Source organism: Nelumbo nucifera, chromosome 5 (genome assembly GCF_055504915.1).
Source record: "Nelumbo nucifera cultivar China Antique chromosome 5, China Antique-T2T, whole genome shotgun sequence".
Lineage (NCBI taxonomy): Eukaryota > Viridiplantae > Streptophyta > Magnoliopsida > Proteales > Nelumbonaceae > Nelumbo > Nelumbo nucifera.
In genome coordinates, this window is record NC_142653.1 from 32,337,872 (window position 1) to 32,361,250 (window position 23,379).

Genomic DNA, 23,379 nt, shown 5'->3' on the forward strand with positions numbered 1-23,379 from the left:
TAGGAAAGATGACAAGAGAAAGCTGCTAGGGCCGATCAAACCAAAGCTGAAAAGAAATGAAGGAAGAAGGAGGGTATCAACCGAGGCTAGAAAAAGAATGGAAGAAAGGTGGGTCTGGGTTATCGCCAAGTTTGACAAATGCGGTGAGAAGGATATCTTTGGTGGTTCAGGAGTGACTTTCAACGACTCTCCATTATCTCAGGACGTAGGGGGATCCGATAGGCTATGTGAATCTTCCAAGCTTGGGGAAGTAAGTTCGACATCTTCAGAGACCAGGTGTGGTTCTGAAAATCAAGCTTTGCCGCTCTCGGAGGATTTAGTCTCTGCTGAAACAGAGAGGCCAGAAGGGGTGGAGGAGACGGGTTCGGATAGGAACTCGAGTGCCAGTGTCGAAAATGTTTCAGGTGCTTATGAGTCCACTGAAGAACAGGCTGAAAGAAATGTGGAAGATATTTTGTGTTTTGAAGAGGTCGAGGTTGGAAGGCTGGATGTTGATCTGGATCAAAGGAGCAATCTGGAAGAGATCAAGGATCAGAGTAACAGAATAATCAGCAAGAAACCATGCAACCTGAGATCTCACAATATATTTCATGTGACAAAGGTCTTTTCAAGATTAAAACTTGGCTTGGCAGGGGCAGGACCTAAAAAAATACAAATGGGTTTAAAGAAGAAAGAGAGGAAGAGGTAATGGGATTTCTGATACTGGTCAAAGAGGGATGGCAGTGCATTTTCAGTCACAGGCTTCCCCTACTTTGAAGAAGCAACAGGAAAATAAGGTGAGTGTTGTTGTTTCTGACTCTAGTAGAATCTAGTTGCCGCAGGAGACCAGCGGTGTTGAAGAAGAAACTTGCATTCTCAAGTTTCCTCCCAAGAGTAATCCCAAGTAACTCAATGGCCACTGAGATACTTCACAACCCAAACTAGTTGCATGCTCTGACACCTCTCTTTCATCCATATTGATCCTCAGATTTGACATCTTTTCAAACACTTGATTTTCAGATTTGACATCTTTTCAAACTCTTTTCAAACACTTTTCAAACACTTTTCAGATTTGTCAGATTTGACACCTCTCTGACATCTTTTCAAACTCTTATTGAAATTAATTTTCAGATTTGACATCTTTTCAAACACTTGGATCACCACTTTCAGTTTCTCACCCATCTATTATCTCGCTCACAAAATAATATGGTGTCATCAACAAATTGCAAGTGAGTGATAGGCAGTCTTTCCCTTCCCACTCTCCAGCCTCTCACCGACTCCTCATATCTACTCTCTAGATTAGGATGCCAAGCATATCAGCTACTAGGGTGAATTTGAAGAAGGATAGGGGATCCCCTTGTCTAATTCTTCTGACCAAGGCTTTTAAGACCGAACTGGACAACAAATCCTGGGTCGAATGGCCCAACCGTTCAAACCGAACGGACGGCCTGTTCTGACAAAAATTTAAAAAAATGCCAAAAACCATTGGATGGTTCAAATGGTTTGACCGCCCAGGTCAGCGGTTTGCTGACCAAATCAACGGTTTTTTGCCAAAAGACAGTTCTGGGGTAAAACAGAACCAATCATGTGATCGGTTCCCAGTTTTTCTGGTACGGTCTGGTTTTGAAAACCATGCTTCTGATAGCTAGGAAGTGGTCCACAACTGCATCATTTACCAAAATTGAATAATGACAAGTACTTATGCAACCTTGAACTCACTTATACCACTTATCTCCAAACATATAGTTTCTTATTACCTCCAATAAGAAAGTCCTAGTCCACCAAGTCATAAGCTTTATCTAAATAAAGCTTACAAACTAAGCCCTTTCTTCCATTTCTTTTCACCTCCTCCACACTCTCTTGGCAATTAGAATTTGATCAACGATCTGCCTACCATAAGGCCATAACAAAAGCTTCCTGATTTGGTGAGATAATAGAAGGGAGCACTGATTTAATTCTTCAAGACAGCACCTTAACAATGATTTTATATAGACTATTAACCAAGCTGATGGGTCTAAAATCCTTAGCTGACTTGCCCCAACTTTTTTCTGAATCAAAGCAATGAATGTGGAGTTCAACCCTGGATTTATTACCCTTCTATTAAAGAACTCTTTGAAAACTCTTAGATTATCCTCCTTCAGGATATCCCAACAGTCTTGGTAAAAAGCCATTATAAACCCATCTAGACCTGGTGCTTTAACTCTATCCATCGAAAAAACCGCTTCCTTTATTTCCTATAGATCAAACCTCCTTTCTAACCAAATCATGTGATCTCCCGACAATTGTGGCAAATCCAACCCTTCCAGACTTAACCTCTCTCAGTAAGGGGCTTTCTAAATATTGATTTAAAAGGGTTCACAAAAACTCTAGCAATTTTACTTTCTTGATCCATTGTTTCACCTTCAATCTCTAATTTAGAAATGAAATTTTTCCTCCTATCATTAACTAAAGTGTGGAAGAACTTTGTATCTTTATCCCCTTCCTTTATCCACTTCTGCCTGCACTTCTGTTTCCAACTTATTTCTTCTTTGAACAAGATGTCTTCTAATATCTTCCCTAAAGTCCCGCTCTCCTATTTATCCCTTTCTCGAAAGGTTCCATCAACTTCTTTATTGTCCAAGATCTCAATTTGATCAATTACCTCTTGCTTGTTCTCCTCTAGTCTCCCAAAATGTCGAATGTTCCAATCCTTAATTTTTGTTCTCAACTCTTTTAACTTCCAATGGAACTTCATACCCTCCCAATCACCACTCCTTGACTTTTTCTTTGAATCCTAGGTGAAAAAGCCACATATTCTCAAATTGGAAAGGAGCCAGACCCCTTCCCCTTAAATTGTCCTTGGACAAAGTGACAAACAGATTAGCCAATGATCAGAAGTTATTCTTGGTAAAGCCCTCAAAACCAACACTCCCCAATGTTCCTCTCAATCCACTATAAATCAAAATCTATCAAATTTAGAGAAAATTGGGTTTGCTACAGGTTGGACCATGTAAAGTTGTTTAATAGGGGCAACTCCTTCAGCTCACAAGAATTTATGAAATCATTAAACTTCCTCATGTTGATGGTAATCCTTTGCCTCACCTTATTAGATTCCTCAACAAATCTTATTACATCAAAGTCCCCTCCAATACAACACCCTACAAGCCCCGTATATCTTTTAATTCTTTCCACAACTCATTTCTCTTTATATATCCATTAGGCCCATAAATGTTTGTTAAAATCCATTCAAATCCATCATCTACTTGTTGAAACTTAACTGACATCGTGAATTTCCCCACCAGTTCCTCCACTCCTTGCACTACATCCTTCTTCAACATGACCACTAATACTCCCGAGGAACCCCATGACAAAGACATTGCCCATCTTATACCCCTAGCCCTCATAATATTTCTAGGCCAACTGTCATCAAACAACAACAGCTTAGATTCATAAAAAAGAACAATATCCAGATTCTCTTTCCTAAGTAAAATTCTTTTTGTTGTTGCTGGTTTATGTTTGGGTGGAAATTATACATCTAAGGATCTTGGGTCCTCTAGGTAGTTTTTAAGGAAGGTTTTCCTTGTTTTTCCTTCCGTTTCTCCCCTATTAATGTCCTTTATTTTTTTCAGCTTCAATAAATGCTTTACCAATAAAAGAATCAAAAGGCTGATGTAAAACAGAAAGGTACCAAAAGAAAAACAAAAACAAAAAGCTCAATCTCAATGGGCACTTTCTTTTTTTTTTATCAGTAACAGGAAACTTTCATTAAATTATAAGAAGATTAAAATACAAAGGTGGGGGGAGGTAAACCCTCTTACCACCCCCCCCCCCAACAATAAGATTACATAGTAGCCCAAAACAAATGGCTTCTCCCCACCCCCTGTTTGGCCAAAGCATCTGCAAATGAATTATCACATCTTTTAACCCACCGGACAAGCACATCCATTCCTTGGGTTAGCCACTTGAAATGCCTTTTTCCATTAATGCATGCCTATAACCTGTCGTTTGCCTTCTCTATCCAGCCAATTACCACTTGCGAATCGCCTTCAATAATCAACTTATTTATATTCAACTCCTTAGCCCTTTTTACCCCCTCCAGGAGGGCCTGAATCTCTGCTCTCAAAGAGTCTCCAACTCCAATTGGTCCAGAAAAAAGAGCTATAACTCAACCTGCCTCTGTTCTGAACACACCACCAACCCCTGATGGCCCTAGGTTTCCTTCACTGCTCCCATCAAAGTTGAGTTTGATAAAGCCTTCCATCGAAGGGATCCACTTCGGAAGGACATTCAGTCTACTGGGAGCCGAGACTGCTATCCCCTGCCAATTATTCATGATGGCCTCTATTGAAACATCCTCAAAAAGATTCATTGTTTTTACCCATTGTGCTACTCTCAATGAGATTACTTCTATAATTGTGTCCCTACTTCTTTCTTCTTCAGCAAATATCCTTTGGTTCCTTTCCTCCCAAATCGTCCAACAGACTGCTGCCTTAGTGCATCTCCAAAAGATTTTTCCCCTCTTTTTGATCCGGCAACCAACTACATAAGTGAAGAGGCTACGGATGCTTGATGGAGGAGTCCACCTGCAACCAAATAAAGAGAGAAACCACTTCCAAATAGAAGAAATAAAAGGGCAGGATATAAGTAAATGAGAACAAGACTCACCATCAGCTTTACAAAGGGTACACCAGTGCGGGGACAAGCACCAAAAAGGCTTCTTTTTTTGAAGGAGATCGAAGGTATTAATTCTTTCCAAAGCTATTTCCCAGCAGAGTGCTCCAACCCTAGGTGGGACCGGTCTTCCCCACACTTATTTAGAAGGGAAGGGAAAGGCAAGAGTAACAGAAGAGTGGGCCAGGGCACTGAAAAAGGAGGGACAACTGAAAGAGCCAGAAGAAGAGAGGGTCCAAATTTGGGAATCCCCCTTAATCAGATCTAAAAAAACCTTTTGGAGAACCTGGATCAAGGACCACACCAAATCCATCTCAGAATCTCTAAGACCTCTTCTGAAACCCAAATCTCAATTAATCTGGAGTCCTGGACCAATGGAAGAAACTAAAGATGAGGCAGTTAAGTTTTATACCTAGAAAGGGAGAAAAGGGAAGGAAATTGATTTTTAAGTGGTGTCTCCCCCACCCATACATGCTCCCAAAATCTCACCATATTTCCAGAACACAAATTGTACATGACGAAGGGTAGAAAACAAGGAAGAATAGCATGGATGGCTTTCCAAGGTGTTGTTGCTGAAGCTCTAGCCGAAATTCCAGCATCCCAACCATTTCCCGTCAGCCCGTGAATGCTCTTTATCACTTTTGTCCACAATTTGTCTTGGTCCACCGGAAATCTCCATAGCCACTTACCCAGTAAGGCTGTATTCCTCTTCTGAATACTCCCAATTCCTAGACCCCCTAACTTCTTACTTCTAATCACCATTTCCCATCTCACCCTATGATCCCTCCTCTCCTCACCTGGCAGATTTGCTAATGTTGATTTGATCAAAGTAATTCTCCCACCCATCGATAGATAATTTCTATTCTAGGAGGCAAGCCTTTTTGAAAATCTATCCACCACCGGGTTCCAAAAATTCACACTTCTAGGGTTGCCTCCCAAAGGTAAACCCAAATAAGTCATAGGCCATTGGCATACCTCACACCCCAAAATTGTTGCACATTCATATACTTCATCTTCCATGATACCTGCTACACAAGTCTTATTGAAGTTGACTTTCAGATTTGTCATTTTCTCAAATACTTGTATCACCTCCTTCATATTCCTCACCCAACTCAAATCACCTCCCTCACAGAATAGAACAATATCATTAGCAAATTGCAAATGAGTGATAGGTACTCTTTCTCTTCCCACTCTCCAACCTCTCACCAAACCCCTCAAATATGCTCTTTGAAAAAGAATACCCACTTTTGCTACTAGAGTGAACAAGAAAGGAGAAAGAGGATCCCCCTGTCGAATTCCTCTAATGGCTGGAAAATGGTCAACCACTAATGCCATTAACCAAGAGTGAGTAATGACAGGTACTAATGCAACCCTTAATCCACTTACACCACTTATCTCCAAAGCCAAAATTCCTCCCTACTTCCACTAAGAAATCCCAATCCACCAAATCATAAGCTTTCTCTAAATCAAGCTTGCAAACCAATCCTTTCTTTCCATATCACTTTAGCTCCTCCACTGGCAATAAGAATTTGATCCAAGATCTGCCTATCCTACACGAAGGCCCCTTGATTTAAAGAAATAATAGAAGGAAGCACTGATCTAATTCTTCTTGATAGCACCTTGGCAATGATTTTATAAAGACTATGAACAAGACTAATGGGATGGGCACTTTCTATGTAACCATGGGCATTCAGGCATTGTAAGGTATTAACAGGCTTCCTAAGTGATACAACTAGGAGTGGAAACGAATCGAGCCTTTCACGAGCTATTTGAACTTGGCTCGGTCTAAACCAAGCTTTGAGCTCAATATATAGGCTAAGGCTCATTTCATAATCAAGCCAAGCTCAAGCCTAATATAGCTTGGTTCGTAAGGCTCATGAGACTAATCGAGCTTTTATACATATAAAAAAAATAATATACATAAATATATAAATAAAAAATAAAAAATATTATATATACAAGATTTTTGTTTTTTATATGTATAATAATACCTAGTTTTTTATAATTCTTAAATTTTTCTATGTAAAATAAAAAAAATATTTTGTATATTTATAATTTTCAAATTTTATAGGAAGCTTGGCTCACAATCAAGCTCGAGCTCGAGCCTCATGGTTTTCTGGCAAGCCAAGCTCAAATAGCCAAATATTTGGCTCAGCTTGGCTCGAATCCACCCCTAGATACAACTTTTCATACTCACATGTTTCATCTAGTCGAGTGAGGGAAGGAAAACCGAATAAAGTAGAACTTCTTTCTTTGCTCCAAGTGCTCAGTTTCTCCTTTTTCTTTGAGTTTTGAGTAGCTAAACATTGAGGGCCATGCTCCTTGCCTTTGGAGACTAAACCTAATCCCATCAAAGAGACAAGATCATTGTTGGAGATGCCACAGCCCCTTCTTCCACTGGACCTAAGAGCTGCTAATTCCATGGCCAAATCGGTTTTAGTTTTTATCCTTATGAATGCTTTCTTGTGCTTGTTGGCATAGGGTTTTTATATTGTATTTTAATTTTTAAGTAGGAACTCTTCTAGTTTGAGGTTCCCTTCTTTGCAAATTGCCCTTTTGCTCTTTTAGTCATTAGGCTCTGTTTGTTTGCAGTGCAGTTTCATTTGAGTGGCACAAATGCATGGGAATGCAAGTTTTGGTCAACCTTTTGTTCATACTTTGCTTAGTCTGTGTGGGAGGAGTAAAATAGGAAGCAAAATAATGTGATCCCCTCTTTATTTGGGAGAGAATGAAAATCATAGAAAGGGATACAAATTTGTGTCAAAAATAGGTGCATAAACATGGGAAGTGCAAATTCTACCCCAGCTAGGGGTTCAAATTGGCACAACAAAGAAAATTGCAAATCTGAACTGGGTGCAAGCTTTGCACCTGGTTTGGATTTGAACTGCAAATAAATGGATCCTTGATAAATTTCAATTACTGAATAAAAAAGACTTCAATCCACTCTTGAATCCTAAAACTCTAGAATCAAACATCACCCACCATATACTCCACATAGAATCCCATATACTGATTGTAAGTGTATGATCATGGAGAATAGCAGCATTTTAAGATGAGACTCCACAAAAAGGAAAAAAAAAAAGGATTTCCAGAATCCTGCATGAAAAAAGTTATGGTCAAGGCACAAGAAAATCCTCAGGCAATTCTCATAATTGCTCTCCCTGCCACTTATGCAGACATGACATCTATGTCCTTCAGTTAAAATATGATGAACCCATCAATACCATATGGAAATTTAACACATTTCTTGCATTTAGACTTTCAACCCACTCCCTTGATAGAAGGAAAAAAAAAAACCATTAAATATGGCATATTCAGAAACTTCCCAGTAGAAAATACCAGCCTAAAACAAATGCAATAAAAATAAAATCGGGCCATTCACCTTGAAGGCGGGTTCAGCTTCTTGTTGCCCTGGTTTGTCAGATATTTCCATCACCCACTGAAGGCAATAAGCCAGATATCTCTTAGTCAAATTTGACATGTCAACATTTATTGATGGGTAATAGCATAACTCATAATTAGAGGACAAAAGTAGATATTAGTTGGATGAAACTATTACCAGGGGAATTCCTTTGACGCTCTTTCCAATGCTGATTATTGATTGCAATAATCCCTCAAAGAGAGAAACAGAGCACAAGTCAGCAACTTTACACATCAACACATAATAAAAACACTGAATGTTGGAAATGCTTAAATAAAACTAGATACTACTTGGATTATTCCCAAGAAACGTTAACTTAGGTGGCAATTTGAACATAGGGCTGTTCATCATTATGGCCTCATTTTGGAATCCGTTCTTTGTTCTCTTGCATTGATATAGATGCAAAAACAGTCAGAGTGGTGAAAAAAAAAATCAGGTACTAGTTGATGTCAATAAAGAGATGGTATTAGTCTTCAGGTGCAACTGTGAGTTAAATTTATTCTTTGCAGATGGAAGACATCAGGAACGCATGAAGTTCAATCTTTTTCAAAAACTGTTAAAACATGGCCATCCTATATGCTTAACATGGCGATAGCTACCGATTTTATTGTTGCAATTAGAAGATTGGGCAATCCATCTATCACTTTTTTTTGGATAAATAACAAGGAATTTCATTAAAATTAAAGAAGAAATATACATACAAACAGAGGGAGGTAAGCAATCTTAACTCCCCTGCAATCAGCAAAACAAAATTACAAGATTAGAAATGAGCCCAAAACAAAGAATCCTAATCACCCCTTGCTTTGCTAGCCCATCCGCAAATGAGTTAGCAGATCTCTTCACCCAACTGAATTTTATCTCAATATCTTTTGCCAGCCATTTAAATTTTTTCCTTTCATTGTTGTAATTCCACATAGCAGTCTTGTCTTCCTTTAGCCATCTTACCACCACCTCCGAGTCCTGTTCAATTATCACTATGAAATGAACATTTTGTTCAAGAATGCAATTTTGAAATTGCTTATCAAAAATATTTGAATAAACTACAGTTGTCATTATCTTTGTAAATAAAGTTGTTGGTTTCTTTCTCTAAATAAATTATAAATTGATCCATTATACTAAATAGTAAGTGAATGATTAGCTTGGCAATTTAGTAAGCTCATTATTTCTTCTTGAATAGTATACTATAAGTTGCAGTAAAGGATGTTTGGGTTGAGCTGGATTCCTCCAAGGATTGGAGCCTTTTGTTGGGAAGCCTTCCTAGAAAGGTGTAATACTTGTGACTTACTCCAAAGAAAAAGGTCTTTTGGTACTTGACTCCGAATTGGTGCATTCTTTGCAAGGCTAATGGTGAAAGCTCCTACCACTTATTAATTTCTTGTCCCTTTGTTGCTGTTATTTGGGACTGGTTTCTTTCCTTATTTGGTTGCAGGTGGACCCCACCACCAAATATTCAAAGCTTGTTTAGCTCTTTGTTCCTTCAATGGCCAAAGGAAAGGGGAAGGATTATGTGGAGGTATGTGAGGGTTTCTATTTTCTGGACTCTATGAGAGGAAAGGAACGCCAGAACTTTTTCTGAAAATGAAAGAAGTAAAGAAACTCTTATTGAAGTAATAACAGTTAGGGTGGTGCACTAGTTAAAATCCTTGGACCTGTTTGATGATGCTTCTACGGATATGTTGTTGAATAGCTGGATGGAGGTGGCTAATTCTGCTCCTGCTGCTCTTCTGTTTGTCCTGTGTGGTCACCACTAGGCTATGGCTTTATAGTGTTAAACTTTGGTGGTAGTAGCGAGGGCAATCCAGGTCCATCAGGTGTAGGAGGGGTCTTCAAAGATGACGATGGGAAGGTGCTTGCAGTGTATTCAGGTAAAATTGGGGTTGAGGACTCTCTTAAAGCTGAAGTCTATGCTGTACTGAAGGGTATAAGGAAGACTAAGGAACTGAATTTACAAAAGTTAGTCGTTGAAGTGGACTCAAAGCTGGTGTTAAGCTGGTTACAAAAGGAAGGTGGACTGTGAAGATTAAATGGCTAACTAGGGGGCTGGAAATCCAATTTCAGTGGGTTAAGAGAACAGAAAATGCATTTGCAGTTGCTTTGGCAAACCAGTGGGTGGGAAGGGATCAAATGTTTTGGGCCGTTATGTAAGTTTTTTCTTTGCTGTCCTCTTGGAGAGAGTTAAGCCTTTTTATCTCTCTCTGGAGTGTTGTAACTAAATTTTTTATTAATCTAATGGTTTCCTGTTATTGATCAAAAAAAAAATACTGTAATTTGAAGTTCTACAAAGTTTCAAAATGATTTTTTTGGTTTATTTGGTTATGGATAAAATCAGACTCAGAGTTGTTACTTTTCAGCCTAATCCATACTGAAAGAATTGGTATGAGTAGTGTAGTCTGTCTTATTATATTGGATTTTTTTCATAAATTCAACTTTAGTATAATTAGGAACAAAGATCTCTCTCACATTTTACTTGGGGCCCATTTGTTTTTCGGATTTTGAGAGGGGGGAAGTCAGTCGATGGGATTTTGGTTCTCAGTGGACAAGATACCCTTGTTCTTTTTTCAGATTTATTTGGGGTCCATGGAAAATTCATTTTCCATGGCTAAAATTGTCCCTTGAGGGAAAGTTGCCAATGCTTGAATGGAACAAAATTGTCCCTTTTAATAATGGCTTTTTATGGCTAAAATCGTCATTGTCTTATTTACTTAGGAAACAAAAGAACATGGGCAAATGCACTTACCAGGGTAAGTTCCCACTTCCCAGGAGGATATTCCCATATGATATTGTTCTTTTGGTGTTCAACATCCAATATTACGAATTGTTTTCTTATTATACAAGAGTCAGATATAGCTTAATTATCCAACCCCACTTCCTTACCCATTGAAGTATTTCCACAGGCAATAGAGATTTATGTTCCTTAACATTTTAAGGTGTATATAGAATCAACAGTTATTTCCTACTGGTAAAAAAACGCAATCGTCGTTCATAAATTAGATTCTACCATTAATAGTGGAGAATTCAAAATGAAAAAAAAAAAAGTTTTCCTTAAAACACACCTGTAGATCCTCGAAATATTGCTACACCTTCGACCAAACTGCTTCACGGCTTTTTCAAGTTCGAAGTTTGTCATATACCCGCGAGCTAAATCTACTCTGAATTTGATTGTGCCACGACGATTATTACGAAGATAGTGCATACCTAGAAACTTAAATAAAATAAAACAAAACAAAATGAAAAGAAAAGAACAATAAATACCTTGGTGGAGACTTTGTTTGATCAAAGAAACGTCGGCGGAGGAAATCATGGTCGTGATCCGTAGAACCTAATAAAGACGGAAACCACCAACACGATCAGTATTCAAACGGCCAAGTCCACACCATTAAATTTAAATTATAGGTCGATATTCCACCCAAAAGATCAAAAACTCAATCTTTAGAGTCAAAATGACCGTGATTACTGGTCAATATCAAATTGAAATAAGAAGTGCGTCAAATATTAGATACGCAGCAATTAAAAAGATAGCAAGAGAATTCTGAAATCAAATTTGAGTCAGGCCGAGAGAGAGAGAGAGAGGATGACCTGAAAAACTTGAAGCCTGTTCTCCGCCTCTAGCTATTGCAGTACTAGCCAAAGAGAAAAAGAAGAAGGCAAGAAAGAGGGTATAGAAGGAAGAAGAGAACAAGATCTCCATTGAAGTCCGAAACCAATGCTCCTGAGCTTCGGTCGGGAGGGGCCCTGGAGTGCATTTCTCAATTAAACGCTCTCGGCGGAGAGAACATGATGGGTCAAACAGTGACTCCAGTCCCGGTCCAATTGATATCTGGTTTGATAGGTTCACTCGCCCAGGTCCTCGCTATCTCGGCCCGAGCAATTGGCTTGAAATTTGGGAACTTTATAATCGGACGGTCGGACCATACCAAACTAGGGATGCAACGGTGGGATGGGATTCGAATCGGATACTGTTCGAATTCGAATCCATCGGATTTTCTAAGAATATAGATTAGGTCAGGTAAATGAGATGAACACATTGAATAAGCAGTCAGAAAATTTTGTGACACTTCACACACTAGCGAAATTTGTCCCATAAAATACCAACCTGACTTTGGATTGCTCCTCACAGAGGGCGCCTTACAGTAACCTCACAGTACATCCCAGAGGAAATGTTTCTAATGCACGGTGGAATGTACCTGTAAAGTCGGTATGAGCGCCACGGTGGGATGTACCCTTAACATCTATTGAGTGCTTATCGAATGTGATTACAACGGTGTGCCTTTTCACGGCCCAGAAAATAAAGTGAATTGAATTTGATCCATTTATAACTAAATCAAATATGGATCCACCTCAACTAAATTTGATTTAAATATATATACATGTTCATAGTTTCAAGTTTCAAACAAGTTATTTTCAAATTGTTCGTGAAATATAATATAAAAGTGTTTTTTTATTTCATTTTATTAATAATGTATAATATTTTCACTTATAAAAAAATTATAATACTTTGACCATTTTAGTTTAATTATTAATATTAATATATCATTTCAATATCCAATTGCAATCTAAATTCATTCAAGTCCAATATAAATATGATGGATAAGATTCAATGCAAGTTTAAATAAAAACAAATCAAATTTGGATTTTGATTTGCAGTCAAAATCAGAATTGGAATCAAAATTCAACAGAATCGGAATTTGAATGGTTTATTCCTCCTGTCTGTTTGGTTTACACAGGAATCAAATGGGATGGATTCTCATTCCCAAGAGAGGGGGAGGTAATGATCATTCCCTCAAATGGAAGAATGTCATTTCACAAAAAATGGAAATGAGATTTTGATTCTTCCCAACCAAATAGTTAAAATCAGAATGGACCATTTTAATTCCAATTCCAGACATCTATTCCCATGAACCAAACAAACCCTTAGAGTCATGGCCCCTTTTTAACTAGGAAGAGAGCGGAGCTCTGGATCCATATTGTATAACATTTGATGTTAGCACTATAACTAAAAGAACATGGGTCATTTTTGTTGTTAGAGAGTTATAGTTTACCTCCCCCTTTCTATAATTAAAGTTTCACAAATCTTATTAGTAAAGATTATTGTTATCGATAAAAAAAAAAACATGGGTCATTTTTAAACATTTCAAGGTCCTTTTGGTTCGTGGTGGTCAGAATTGGAATCAAAATCATTGGAAATCGGAACCGGAATGGCTTATTCCTATAATCTGTTTGGTTCATACAAGAATGGAAATGAGAATTAGAATGAGCAGAAATGAGATTCCATTCCCAAGGGAGGGCAAGGAATGGCCATTCCCTCAAATAGGGGAATGTTATTCCAGACTTTCCAGCAAGAATGAGAATGGAGATCCGATTCCGCCCAACCAAATAGTTGGAATCGGAATAACCCATTCTGATTCCGATTCCAGACCCCTAATATCATGCAAAATCATTAGATAGAGATTAACGAGAGATGGACAATCTCCACTAACAGCTTCACTGCTCCTGGTTTCGGATAGAAGTGTACCAAAACTTCAATCCATCACCTAATAGTAATACGTACCTAATAGTAATACGTATCAATGGAGACTAATTTACTAAGGGTCCGTTTGGTTCAAAGTTGGAATTGAAATTGGAATCGAAATTATCTACTCCCCTCAACTGTTTGGTTCAGGCTGGACTTAAAATCGAAATCAGAATTGACTGGAATGAATTCCCATTCCCAAGGGAAATGGAGGAATGTCATTCCAACAGGAATAGAAATGAGATTCCGATCCGACCCAACTGATTTATTCCCACAAAACAAATGGACCCTAAATCTTGTTTGTCAAGTGTTTTATCTATACTATATATAAAAGTGTGAATGTGGAGTAGAAGTTTTTTTGGACTAAAATTACCTTATATTTCTTTGTTTGAGAAAGGGCACAACAGTCATTTTTTATTATAACTTGAATGTTAGATTTAATAGCTAATATAAAGCCCATATTTAAGTATTTAATCCATCTTTAATTGTAAGGTTCAAAATATAACTTCAATTATTACTTTTCACCTCATTTAATCTCTTCTAATTAAAAAAATATAAAATATAAAAACAAAAAATATATACATAAAATTTATAAAAAATTGTGGATATATTATTACTCTCATTATCATTATCTAGAATTGCCATATGCAAAGCACGTGTATACTTACTAGTACATTTATAAGTGTCCCAATCAAATACATTGAGTAGGTTGTATCATTCTTTCAAGAATGCTTCACCCTCCATTCTCTAATGTGAATCAACCAAGTGCCTAATAAATGTGTTTAAACTTAAAACCTAGCAGTTAGCCCTTTGAAGAATTAGACTTTCTGAGTCCAATGCATAACTAACCGTTTTTAGCCCTTTGGCCCAATTTCCTTTACTGTATTTGACCCAATTTCCTTTCTTTTCCTTTCCCCTTCATTTATTTCGAACCAAACACAGCCTTATGACAAACATGATTCAATGTCTCAAACTCTCAATTAGCATATATCTGGAAAAATGCAAAAATAATCTTGTGGAGGACGATTCACATCATAGGGTCTAGACAATGGGTTGGCACTTGGAAGTTGGAATACATGTCAATGTCAAACTTCAAAGCCTCGAACATCAACCCTCTATCATTCTTTGACCTAAAAAGGAGGGACCCTCCAGAGAAACATTTCTCCGGGAAAATGAAGCCTAAGGCAAACTGATCAATGGGGCTCTACAATGTCATTATCCAGGTAGCTTGCTTGAATCGATTTTAGCAGTAACCAAATTGCTGCATGGTGGTCAGGTCCTCAATGGCCACCACCTGACCACTAGTCAATAGTTGGCATCTTCTCAAGTATGAGCAAAGTGATTCTTTTCCCTTTTTGTCCAGGTACAGATTAACAAGTGCACTGATTATTCTCAAGTTTCTAAGAAACAAATATTCATCCTTGTAATAAAAAAGAGAGTTGAGCTAATCGGCTCCTAGGTTCAACTTTTGCTTCCCATATCACCATTCTCATTGACTCAACTCACGTAACTCCCCTCTCTTTCCCTATGAGATTTCCCATGCATAACAAGGTAACTATCAATTACTTGCAGGTGAGATATGCCACCTAGCTAGAGGCTTTAACATCATCACTTCAACTAAGTTTCCATTTTCTCAGCTTTTATTCTCAGTATCACAGAGGTTCGAAATTTTTCATGCAAAAAGAGAAAAAAAAACACTGCTGTAACACTCCCACCTTCATATATCCTGGAAAGAATTTTGGCTTACAAGTTACACCCCATGTCAGAGAAAGCAAGTATCTGATCCCCTTTGTTCAAGCCTATACTTCCCAGACAATAGGGTCTCTTGCCAGCATAAAGCACGTTAGGAAGAACTTGTCAGTACAAATCACTTCGGAATTCAGATGCAATGAAATTTAGAATTTTCAATTGCTTCGACCAGAACATGGTATATACAAAGCAAATATATCAATATTGGATTGGTGGTTTCTTTCTTTCTTATTTGGAATGAGATACAAAAAACAGTACTAATTGGGGTGTAACTTGAGTCACGTGGGTTGAGCATTTGTTAAATTTTGAATGGGCCTGAACCTAAGTGACTGAGTCTGGTGTAATTGAAACTCTTCAAATCTGGCAACCTAATTTGCGTCCCTATTTCAAAAACTGTTGAGCATATTCCATGTAAAATAAGAAGATATAACAAGACAAATCCCAATTAATGGAACAAATCATATAAACACAACTAACGTCTTTGAACAAGAAATGAATCAAAAGCAAAATTTTATTGTGTTTCACATATAATAGATTATAGAAAGCTTTGCATGACAAAAACCATACAGGCATATACATGCTACAAGCATATGCTGTACTATGTGAATATGATTGAGAACATTCCCATGTGATTAATATTAAATACTTCTACAGCCCCAGATTCCATGGGTCTCTGTAACTGATTGCACTGCAAAAATCACATCATTCATGTTGTACTATATTAATGTTGGGCTCTGGAATCAATAAAAAATATTAAAACTTATTTTGGGTAGCCAATAATAAATATTAGAATGAAGTTGCAATGAACTAAGGGCAGCCATGAACTTCTAAAAGCCGAGCTTTCATTTTAAAGAGAATAATCAAAAGATAAAGGTATGGCCAACAATAAAACCATCAGCATCCATTAATCCATTTTCTCAGCAGTCAACTTGTCCTAACCTCCTCTCCCCCTCCCAACAAAAAAGGCCAAGAAATCAGCCTATCAGATAGAGTAAGTGTTGCACACAGGTTTTGAATCTTTTGATTTGTGATTGATACATATGCTACAAAATTCCAAAATGGACCTTGAATTTCCTAGATTTTTTGTGAATAGAAAAGAGTTCAGATATTTACCTGGTTGAATAGCACCATTCATCTTAACATGTACATGGAAGCCGTTGTTGGACAAAAAGGAAAACAATTATAATATCTACATAATCCATGCCTAAACATAAAAAGAAGTTATCCTCAAAATATGCACAAGTTCATCAGTGAGGAGAAATGATCTATTGCAAGTTGAAGGGTCTAGATGAGCTAAGGGCAGGCCAAAAAGTATATAGATTGAAGTAGTTAAAAATGGTCTGAGGACGAAGGTTCATAATTTAACAACAAATATGTTACTAAACAGCATGGAATGGCAGAACAGGCATCATGTAGTTGATACCATATAGATGGGGCAAGCCTTTATTGAGTTGAGTAGTTGAGGCTGTATTCATTTATGTATAAGGGACATAAAACAAGGTTTTGGTCATACAAGGGCCAAATGTATAACTGAAATTTTACAGATGGAAGATCTTCTGTACTTCACAGTGAAACAAATGGAGCCATAACAGTAAAGAATGCAATTTTTGAATTAGAAAGGATCAACGCAGACAGGGATGCATTTTTAACCGAGAGAATTCCTAATGCAGTAAGGAGATTTAGAAGACAGAAAACTAATCAAACAGTGCAAGGGGAAGAAGACAAAGAAAGCCTGGTAGGTGTCTCTGTTTTAAGGTTGGTTTCAGACAAAGAAAAGAAAGTTTGGTTTCAGACAACGGAAGCACTGAGGAAATGAGTAAAGTGTGATGTTTGAGTCTCGTCAGAATAGGTTTCTGGGTTCAGGGTAGGTGTCTCTATTTTAAGGTTGAGATAAAAGGTTAGGTGGGAGTGAGCAGTTTTGCTTGCTTTTATGAGTTCAATGGAAGGAGGTTTTTATCTGTTTCTTGGGTTTTTCAGTTTTGGTTGGGGTAGGGATCTCAAAATGTAAGTGATTATCTTAGGGTTGTTTTCTTAAGGTCTAAGGGGTTAAGTTGATAGTTTTTCCTGGGTTGGGTGATGTCTTATCACCTGGTTGTATCCTCCTTTTTCTGTTTCATTAATAAATTTAATTCTTTATTTATCTTCAAAAAAACAATAGTAAATATGTGCATCACATGTTGATTGTTAAACAGCGAATAAAGGAAGAAACAATTGATCTTCTACTCTTCCCTCATCAGATGCCAACTGATCAAAGATTACAAAGTCGTGTGAAGTCAGTCATATAAATCCAGGGCAAATAGAATTGGTTCAGTCTAATAAAACTGGAGCTGAAGCTTTATCCAAGTGAAATAAGATCATATTCTAATGCATGTATCCCTGCAAGTAGCACAAGAAGACACTTGAAAGAAAGCACTCATTATCAATAAAGTCTAAGTAAGTTGATATTTGCTACTGTTTTCATTAAAACTTTGGGAGACTACTATTTTTGTGAGGGAATGGATGATAAAACTTGACAACTATTGGTATTCCAAGTACATGATCACACTATCAAGTACATGTAGTTGAAGAAGGGCAAACACAAAATACTATAATATATGAAGTTATGAACAACCAAGTAAGGTAAGAGCACTGAACTAGTACTTGTGGACTTAGAGTTGCAAACTCAAGGCAGGGATGTACACAATATTAAGACTTAGACTTTGCAAGAGGAAGCAGAGAATACAAAGTGAACCGAAGTTTTTAGTTCCAATGGCACTGGAACACAAAACATAGAACCAAACTGTACAAAATGAGATAGTAATTATCAACAAGAGAACCATTTATTTCAAGAAGCATCTGAATAATTGATACCATCGTTCATGTAGCAAAAAGACCTCATGACCTCCCCCATTAGCAAATCATGATTCTGCAACAAGATTTCTCTAATCCGCCATCTGCTTCATATCTTCTCAATCTTGTTGGCCTTCACAACAGGATTTGCTTTCGCAATTGCATCTTGGCCTGCAGTCTTATAATCAAAGAGACAGTTGTGCTTGTCAGAGTAGCGATGCAGAGAGCAGAACGTTTGGCCGCAGCGACACTTGAAACCCGTCAGTCCCACACGCTTCTTACAGAAGCTGCAACGATTGGCAGGCAGCTTCCCGGGATCCCCAGACGTGGTTCCTTCCTCAACCAGTGTAGCTTTAGCTTCTGGCCCAACTCCAGACTGACCTTTTGTTTCCACGATAGATTCACCAACCTTCTTCTCTGCAACTACAGTAAGAGCAGCAACAGCCTTCGATTGCTTTAGAAAGAAATCTCTGTAGCATTTCGAGCATAGGTTATTGGTTGCGGGAGATCCAAAGAACCCGCAATTGTTCGCACAAAGAATCGGAACATTTGGAGTTTGACATCCATTCTCACCAACTTCTCTCTTTTGCCCCTCTTGCTCCATATCGATGAAGAAAACCCTAGCCAACTCAATCGACTAACAAATAATAAAAACTCTAAATTCCTCTCTCCAGCAGCAAAATAAAAACCCAAACAACTTTCAATTCAAAGGTACAAATTCAATCCTCCAATGAATTAATCCAGAAACATAACGAACGGGCAGTCCTTAAAACTCCAAAACCCTAATCAAGACAAACCCAAAAACAGAAATAAAAGCTGCTAAATTTCCAACCAGGATATTAATAAATGCCTCACCGCTGGCCATGACCGGAAGTGGAAACGAGAACTCGAGCTGATTCAGCTTCCAACCCCATCTTCTACCCGAAGCCAGGAGAGGAATCTATCCAGAGACGAGAACCGAAGCTCGAAATCTCTGGATTCTCAAACCCTAATCGAGTAGTAAATAAAGAGCAGAAAAAGCAATAGCAAAAGACGAAAAAAATAGAAACTTTATCGCGAGGAGAATCCAACAGTTGAATTTAAGATGTCGGTGTCATGGAACCAGACTGATTTCGATGATCTCCACCATCCCCTCTGTTCTTCTCTTCCTTTATTTCAGGTGATCTTGACTGGACCAATCTGTGGAGATGGACGGTAGGGATAGATCAGAAGAGAGGAGAGATCAGAGATCCTCTCCCCGGAAGAGTCGAAGCTACACAGGAAAACTACTGGGGTTCGGGAAGGAGGCGGAGATTGTATCCAGAATTGGAGTTTCGCGGTCACCCCTGCCCGCTGCCCATGGCAACGTAAAGCTGACGCGGCCGTTCTTCGAAATACAGGGCACAACAAACGAACGGTAAGGAAAGGGACGAGGTGTACAAGTACGACGTCCATGATTATGTCACCATCACCATGCCTGCTCGCACGTGGGGTTGCGTGTTGGACCGATAGCGGTCTACATGGGTTGGCCCGGCCTAATACCCATTTGAGTACATTTATTATGGGCTGGACTCTGATTCCATGTGTTGGGTGTATCATAAGCTTCTCAGTTTTCACAAATAATAATAATCGTATACGTGAAAATACGTGATAATTCTAAATGATCATAAGGATAGTAATAATATATCTAAAAAGTTCTACAAAATATAGTTTTGATTTTTTGTTTTTATATGTTTTTTGTTTTTTATTATTAATTGGATGTAAATTGTAAAATTCAAATTTGATTATATAAATACTTCATCTAAATATGTGATAATCGGACCAAGTTGTGAAGTTTCAAGTATCATTGACATATTTATCTATTTGGTTAGATTCTTCCTTTTATAATATTTTATTTTTTTGGTGTTTTTTTTTTCTATTCAATTGTCAAAAGATGTAAGATTGATATAAGGGATTGAATGAGGTGAAAAGTAGTAATTCAATTTACAATTTAAATTGTAGTGTAAATAGTCAAAAGAAAGCTTCATAATCTTATTTATATTTTTAATAGTAGTGTAAATATAAATTATATGTGTTCAATTTTTTCCATATTTTTTTTATATTTCTATGTAAAAATAATTTTGATATGTCACACTTAATTTTTTTTTAATATGATAATTAATTAATATTATACATGATGTACCTAAGGCTCCGTTTGTTTGTGATACAAATGCCAAACTAGGGTATTTATGTACCCATGTTCGCGTTTGTGGTCGTTTATTTGATATATAAAAAAGTAATGATTATCAGATAAAAAATATATTTTCTAACACTTTTGTACTCTGATAGGAGATCATTATTGTACCTATTTTTTGGATACAATTTTGTTTTCTTTTAATAATTAACTTTTTTACCAAAGTTAAGGCATTGGAGCATAAGATATTTTGAGCATTTAATGATGGGCCCACACTTTGCACCGATTTCAAACAAACAAGATGAATGCAAACGATTTAAAATGTGAACCATGTTTACATTCATGAACCGAAAAAAGGGTAAATATGTAGTGTACATAATTGCATTTGCATTGCAACCAAACGCAACCTAAATATTTTTTTTTTGCAACATTTATGTTTTTTTATATTTTTGTATTTTATTTTATTAAATTTTATTATTTATTTATTTATGACACTAAATGTCAATACATTTGACCAAAAAGTTGAACTATTGATCTTTGACAAATAGTAAAATAATCTCACTTTTGGTTAATTCTAAAGTATGCATTTCATTTTCATTATTAATAAAAATAATTCTTTTTATTACACTTATTTTTTTTTAATTTCTACATTTTTGTAATTTTCTATATTTATTTTTATTTAAAAAAATTATTACCTAACTATGACTTCATAGGTTTATCAAATTGATTCAAATGGTTGAATTGCTTAGTCACCACTTAGATAAAGAATGTTCTTGTTTTTTAACCAGTTTTAAAATATATGAATTTATATATATTGTTAAAAATCTTGGCATAGATCTAATTAGTATCATTTATTGGTGAAAAATAACTTAAATATATGATGTAATAAGAGAAAGTGGGAGATAATACTTTTAAGTATAAGACTTAATGAGAATGGATTAAATAAGGTCAAAAGTAATAATTGAAATTGCATTTTCAACCCTTACAATTAGATGTAGATTAAATACACAAATATAGTCATTATAGTACCCATTAAAGCCAACACTAAAGCTATAATAAAATAACTTTTATACCCTTTCTCAAACAAAGAAATAGAGGGTCATTTTAGTCCAAAAAAAGTTTCACACTATATTCACACTTTTATATATAGTATAGATATTCAAACTAAACTTGTGAAGATTGAGCTAGGTATAAATAGAGCTTCAATCTAAACCCTATTCGAATGGAACTTGGATCATGAAGCTTGCGAGTGGAACTTAACATTATATATAATATTTTTAATTCTTTATATGAATAATAAAAAATAATTTTTATATGTATAATTTTTTTTTTTTATGTGGAGTTTAGTTTAGTGTTGAATTTGAATTGAACTGAACTTAAACCTATAAACTTTTGAATTGAGGCGAATTCAAGTTTAAATCTTTAGTTCAAATCGAACTCAAACTTGAACTTGAACCTCATTTTCTTTATTGAGCTGAACTCAAATAGCCAAATATTTCATATTAATTTGAATCCACCCACTTAATTTCTCAAAATATGAGGGGCCATGATGTTGAAGTTGGATCTATTATAGACCCAATGATTGATCGCCACCTATTTGGTCTTCTCATGTGTGGTTTACTTAATTGAATCCATGGTTAGGCTAATAGTTTTGCCATTTATCTTTTAATTTGCATAGTCCAATAATCCCATAATTGTAGTTTTTTTCTTCCCATCCTATTTTTACTCTTCCTCATACTCTCTTCCTTTGCCCAAAACCGAATCTATTGTTTTTCTTCTGTACAAACTCAACTAAAACAATCAAAACACTTTAATTAAAAGAATCCAATCCCATCAGTTCCAAAAAAGTCAGAGATCCATATTAATCAATAGTTGAGATCTTTTTACTTCTAATTGGGTTTTGAATCTTTGTGTAATTGGATTTTATGTTGTTGTATAATCTTATTTGGAATGTAACATGAAGATAAACAGTTGTAATAGATTGATTCATTACATTAACACTTTGAATGTAGATAATATGTATTGGGTAAGTGTTCATTCTACTTTGAATACTGGCATATTTCAATAATATAAGTTAAATGGATTATTTGAATATGATTTCCCTTCTTTTGAACGCCATTGTTTTTAACAAATAATTATTAGGGCAAATTTCTTAAGATACCCCTATGGTTTGGGAAATCAGCTCTAACCCTATTGTTTATATATTGTCTTAAAATATCCTTAAGTTTTCTAACAATTGTCTAAACCTCCCATTGCTGTTAACTTTTCGTCACACTACATTTACATGCACTCCGGATTCAGTACGTTTGGACTCGAAAGAATTTTCTCTTTGAGTTCATTAAATTTTTGACACGTCATTCGGTGCTCTACTTACCATTACTTACAACCGGTTGAAAATGTTATGACTGTCAAAATTAGTTTTAAATAAAAAATTGATAACTAAGTTAAATTATGAATAGAAAATTTCAAAGCCCTCTCGTTCCTAGACTCTAGCCTTTCTCCCCCAACCCCACCATTAACAGCAACAAGCCTTCATCAACGGTGTTCAAATCGCAACAGAACGACGACTGTGGATTTTAACGGCAACGGCAACGGTGTTAACGGAAAGTTTCAAGCATCAAGAGTATTCAAAGGAAAGCTGGTATCCGTGTCTAGGGTTTTCCATATTTCCTTCTTGAATGCTGATGACATAATCTTTTATTTTTATTTTCTTTTTAATTCTAGTAGATAGTAATGTTGTATGAATGTTTCAAAGTATTTTTCTCTTAATCTATTTTGTATTTCTTTTTGGTTTTTTGCCCTATTTTTCATTTGTTGTTTGTGTTAACTTGTATTCATTGTTCAGCATACACTATTATTTATAGAATTTCAAAAGTGGAAAATCTAATGGTAAAGGAGTTTTTCTTCCCACATGCCATAAACTTGCTACACCTTTCAGGTTTTGACTATTTTCTTGACATCCGATTGAAGCAAAAAGCAAGATAGTTGAAAGTCTTTTTAGCTATTGGGCATCCCAGCACCATTTTTTTTTTAATCTCTTCCGAACACACATACCTATATTGGTAATTAGTAATATTAATTGAAAGAACC

The 23,379-nt window shown here is 36.4% G+C and overlaps 2 protein-coding genes across 4 annotated transcripts in view; both read right to left on the reverse strand.

Annotated features, from left to right (window-relative positions):
- The window catches only part of SOL1 (carboxypeptidase D), a 49,053-nt gene extending 36,939 nt beyond the window's left edge, over nucleotides 1-12,114 (reverse strand). Inside the window, exons 1-5 of one of the 3 annotated variants that reach the window (XM_088888994.1) lie at nucleotides 11,627-12,114; nucleotides 11,303-11,369; nucleotides 11,104-11,199; nucleotides 8,189-8,219; nucleotides 8,012-8,068 (exon numbers count right to left, since the gene is read on the reverse strand). In XM_088888994.1, coding sequence (XP_088745120.1) covers nucleotides 8,012-8,068; nucleotides 8,189-8,219; nucleotides 11,104-11,199; nucleotides 11,303-11,369; nucleotides 11,627-11,738 — 363 coding nt within the window. In that variant the 5' untranslated portion in view covers nucleotides 11,739-12,114. The remainder of the gene's footprint in view (nucleotides 1-8,011; nucleotides 8,069-8,188; nucleotides 8,220-11,103; nucleotides 11,200-11,302; nucleotides 11,370-11,626) is intronic. The other 2 variants (XM_010262728.3, XM_010262727.3) reach the window with 2 other exon arrangements.
- Nucleotides 12,115-17,869: 5,755 nt separating this feature from the next.
- On the reverse strand, nucleotides 17,870-19,518 carry LOC104599965 (zinc finger A20 and AN1 domain-containing stress-associated protein 6-like). Its single transcript, XM_010262726.3, has one exon. The coding sequence runs from the start codon at nucleotides 18,739-18,741 to the stop codon at nucleotides 18,247-18,249; it is 495 nt and encodes a 164-aa protein (XP_010261028.1). The 5' UTR covers nucleotides 18,742-19,518; the 3' UTR covers nucleotides 17,870-18,246.
- Nucleotides 19,519-23,379: the final 3,861 nt, after the last annotated feature.

What these genes read in the sequence shown, in the direction of transcription:
- LOC104599965 (XM_010262726.3), bottom strand. Translation starts at nt 18,741, where the DNA reads ATGGAGCAAGAGGGGCAAAAGAGAGAAGTTGGTGAGAATGGATGTCAA.